The 4,178-nt window shown below is 42.1% G+C and overlaps 1 protein-coding gene across 1 annotated transcript; it reads left to right on the top strand.

The window, feature by feature from the left end:
• The first annotated feature begins 1,894 nt into the window (after window positions 1–1,894).
• On the top strand, window positions 1,895–3,634 carry LOC108788926 (G-protein coupled receptor 39-like). Its single transcript, XM_018558828.1, has 2 exons — window positions 1,895–2,666; window positions 3,306–3,634. Exons 1-2 carry the CDS (start codon window positions 1,895–1,897, stop codon window positions 3,632–3,634), a joined length of 1,101 nt encoding a protein of 366 aa, XP_018414330.1.
• Window positions 3,635–4,178: the final 544 nt, after the last annotated feature.

The raw sequence follows: 4,178 nt of genomic DNA, 5'->3' as shown, positions 1-4,178 counted from the left end.
CTTAAGAAATAATCATACATACTGTACATACTATAGAAAGGGAGCAAATTCATAAGGACATAGTTCTACTTTAGGTAAGCCAAAAATGCCTGTAACTTTTTTTTATTTAAAAGGTGTACTAAAGTGATAGGATTAAGTTTACTCACAGAAAAAACACAGGGAAACCAGATATGTATCATAGCTGCATCACTCACTGCATCTATGGTGGAACAGAGATGTCACCCTAGGATGCTCTTCTGATCTGGACCACAAATACCAACTAATCTTCTTCATTACAAAGAGAGGCGTTGCTTTGTAGATCACAGAAGATAGTGGAGAAAGCTAACAATATTGTTTGAGATTTCAAATGTATGTGAGTTATGAGGACACAAGGTTTCTGACAGGACACATAGGTATTTTTCTGTGTTTGCAGAAAATATACTGTACTTAGCCTTAGGATAACTAAACCTAAGAACATAGATTTACTATATTGCAACTTGTCAGTCCTTAGGTGTTGTGGTTGCGTTAGTTTAGTTATTCAGGCCTACAGCATTTTAAGCAAGTACAGACTCTACTTTCCAGAGCTTCCCTGGGCACCTCACCACTGATATTAACCAAGCCCCACCCACATATTTCCATTACTTGGGCACCTCAACTCCAACATTAACCACCAACACGATCTCTGCATTGAACCCCTCAACAACCACTTACACACCCTTAACCCCTGGCTACATTACCTCAGATGTCATATCCTATGCACTCCTCCACAACCCTCATCTCTGCCCTTGCTCCACTCTCACTCACACACACTGCAATCCCCTAACCTCTTCTCCACTGATGTTACCCCCCCATACCATGCACACACCTAGATCCACTGGCCCCCCCTCCACCTAAATTAAACCCCCAGCCGCTCTGCTTACACACCTCGCTCCAAGGCCACATCATCTTTTCCCTTAAAACATCTCTTCAACATTGTTTCTAATATTCCAAATCATGACCATACTGGAACAGGCATACTTTTCCTAGTGCACATTAAAATGCTAACCTGAGGCTAGAATCAGCCATACAGGTTAGCTGTTTGTCAGAGTATGACTGATGCCAAGTAATATTCCCTTTTAAGCAGAACTGGGGAGATAGCCTGTTCATTCTTCACTTACCTAACTTCACTATATGATTGCTTTGGAATACTACATTTTGTACATCATCATCAATCTTTGCATTGCAGAATGACATTTTTGCAGCATATGGTTCATGTATCATCATGTATAAATTATCATTGGCTGTGAAGCATGTCCTATTTCTTTACAACAGGGCCATAATTGTGAGGGCAAGGGGCCACACATACACACTTGCCTGAAGATCTATGACCTAGCGGGTATATTTTAGTTCTGAAACCTCTAACACTCCCATCCTGTTTTCCCTCTCTGAAGTGAGAGCAGTAAGGGAAGCAGGGTGTTATGTAAAGAAATGTAAAGAATAAACAGAAGGAGCAAAAAGTAGAATTATAGAAATAGACTGAAGCACAGAAACCATCAACTTCAAACAGCCAGATAAGTAGGTTGGCTGAGAAAAACATCTAAAAACTCGTACATTCTTATCAGAAGAAACAGCAATGAACTGATATGTTTGCGTGACGTCTTTTTCAGCAAGATCACAGCAACATAAAAGATACTGATGTCCCAGAAAAAGAGAAACTGTAGCTGTTTCCAGATTTTCCTGACAAACAAACAAGCCTCTTTTTTGTGGAAGGGGACATGGATTAGAAACTGGCTATTTACTAATTGCCTTGGACATTTGGATTTGGAAAGGAAGACTTATCTGACCACAAGCTGATGGATGTACTGGTCACATCTTTTCCTTTTTTTTTGTAGTAAGAAGCTGGTTTTATACTACCAGCCCGTATCTTCCTATCCCAATGCCACCATTAAGAGCAACTCCTGAGACACCAGTCAGGCTCAGTAACTGTGGCAAGTCTTTAGTGTCCATGGTTTATATCCTACTGCTTCTGGCTGGAATCCTAGGGAACACTCTAGTTATTAGAGTACTGCAGGGAATACGTGGTCGACGTGGAGTCCAGACCTCTCTCAGTCATCACATGTGCAGCCTGGCATCCTGTGATATTTTACAGCTGGTACTTGGTATTCCAACTGAGTTGTATGGAAGCATTTGGAGCCCCTTCCCATGGCCACTTGGGGCTGTTGGCTGTTCTGGCGTCTACTACCTGTGGGAAGTGCTCTGTTACTCTGCAATTTTTAATGTGTTGTCTTTAAGCTGCGAGAGACACCGTGCCACCTGTCAACCGCTAAGCCTCCGTCTGCGGCAGTCGTCAAGGGTGCGCCTTCGGCTATGCTTACTATGGCTGATTTCTTTCTTGGCTGGGCTGCCCATGCTGTTTTCAATAGGCTTGGAAACTATTAATGTGAAAGATATTCAGGAGAAACCCTTTAACGTGCAAGTGTGTACTCCACTGCACCAATGGATGGGACTCTTCACTACCAGTGTCTGCATGTCCTTCCTAACATATCTGGGAGTGTTGGTGGTGGTGGGTGTAACTTGCTGGAGAATGAGGAGAGCTTTGCGGGCTAATACAGGTCTGGATATCACAGGACCCAATGGATCCATTCAGTTATTTGACAGTTTCTCTGGTCGTCATATAGCAGTGCGCAGGCAAAATGCCACGCTTCTTGGTGAGTACTAGTCATGGATATACAGTTAAAGTGTACAGCTAAAACTTTTTTTTGTAAGGGTTAGAAACCTGGAAAGGAATTTTAGCCATCTGTGTCCAGTTGGAGAAATTTCCCTTCACCTGACCTGGGGAAGTAAGAGGAGATAAGCATACATTTTTCAAAAGTGAGGGGGGTCCCCTCTCATACAGTTGTCACCAGAACAGGTACCCCTAGACACTAACATAGTTGTTGTGATTTAGACACTATTCTATGAAAAATAAATAGGCTGTTTTGACCCTGTTGTCATCTTATCCCTCTACCTTCTTTTTAATATTTGTTGTTTTTTTCTTAACAACCATAAGTATCTTAGAGTGCCAAGTAACCTGATGTTTTAAAATGCCTGTCTTGGGCCTAAAAATCTACTTTTAATAAAAAAAAATGTCTAAAGGCTTTGGTATTAAACAGGCATAACTAGTCTTTTATGGCTAGTTAAGGAATAATACTTGGGATAAGGGTAATGAAGGAGAACTGGGGCACGTGCCCTGGGTGATAGGGTCTAGCACCGCTCCTGACCCCTTTTTATCTGAGTGCAAATAATATTTCTGGATGGGTTTTGCATGCAGTTCTGGGTGTGTAATATAATAATTTTTCTGCTTCCAGGTTGGATTGTGGGTGTGCTAGCTGTGTGCTGGCTACCATTCCAGGCACGTAGGCTGATGACTATTCTGCGTTCTAAGGAGCAATGGACAGAGAGTTACTACCGTTCCTATATCACACTGCAACCTATCACCAACTGCTTCTACTATCTCAGTGCTTGTCTCACTCCTCTGCTCTACAATCTGACATCCCGCAACTTCCGTAGATGTTTCTTGCACAGCATTTCACCTTGCACAAGGAGACTTCCACTAGAATCTGGATCATGGGAAGCCCAGACTGGATATCAGGGGATCCGACTGTCTGAATTAGGTCAGGAAACAAGTGATCTGTAATAGAATACCATTTTACATAGAAGTGATGGTACACAATGGATGGGAGAGCTGGCATTGCATTGTTTGAGCACATTGTCTGCAAGGTTAGTCTGCCATAATGTGTTAATATGCTGTGCATATGGTAAACACCCCCTGGGGTCCCAAAATGTTACTTTTGTTTTGGTGGTATACTTGCACTTTTTTTAAGCATTGCAATTAGGGATGTTCAGATACCAAGTAGGTACTCGGTACAAGTACAAGTACAGATACTTTTCCAGCCTCCATGAGACAGCTGTCATTTTTAAGGAGCATACGGAGCTCCTGGGATTTGTGCATCCCTGTTTTACTGTATGATTTTTTTTTATAAACATATATATGGGATGCACCGATACCCTTTTTTCAAGTGCAAGTACTGATACATGTCCAAGTACTCACAGATACAAGTACTGATACATTTTAGTTTATTGTAATGTGACGGTTTTTTCTAAAACAATACAGACAGTGGTGGAGCACCACAGGCCGGTCCCAGCTGCAACCTCTGCAACCCTGGTAGTTCTCATGAAAA

The sequence above is a fragment of the Nanorana parkeri genome, unplaced genomic scaffold (assembly GCF_000935625.1).
Source record: "Nanorana parkeri isolate BGI_ZX_2015 unplaced genomic scaffold, ASM93562v1 scaffold362, whole genome shotgun sequence".
NCBI lineage: Eukaryota > Metazoa > Chordata > Amphibia > Anura > Dicroglossidae > Nanorana > Nanorana parkeri.
Note: the sequence above shows the minus strand (reverse complement) of the source record. Positions and strands in the feature narration are given on the sequence as shown.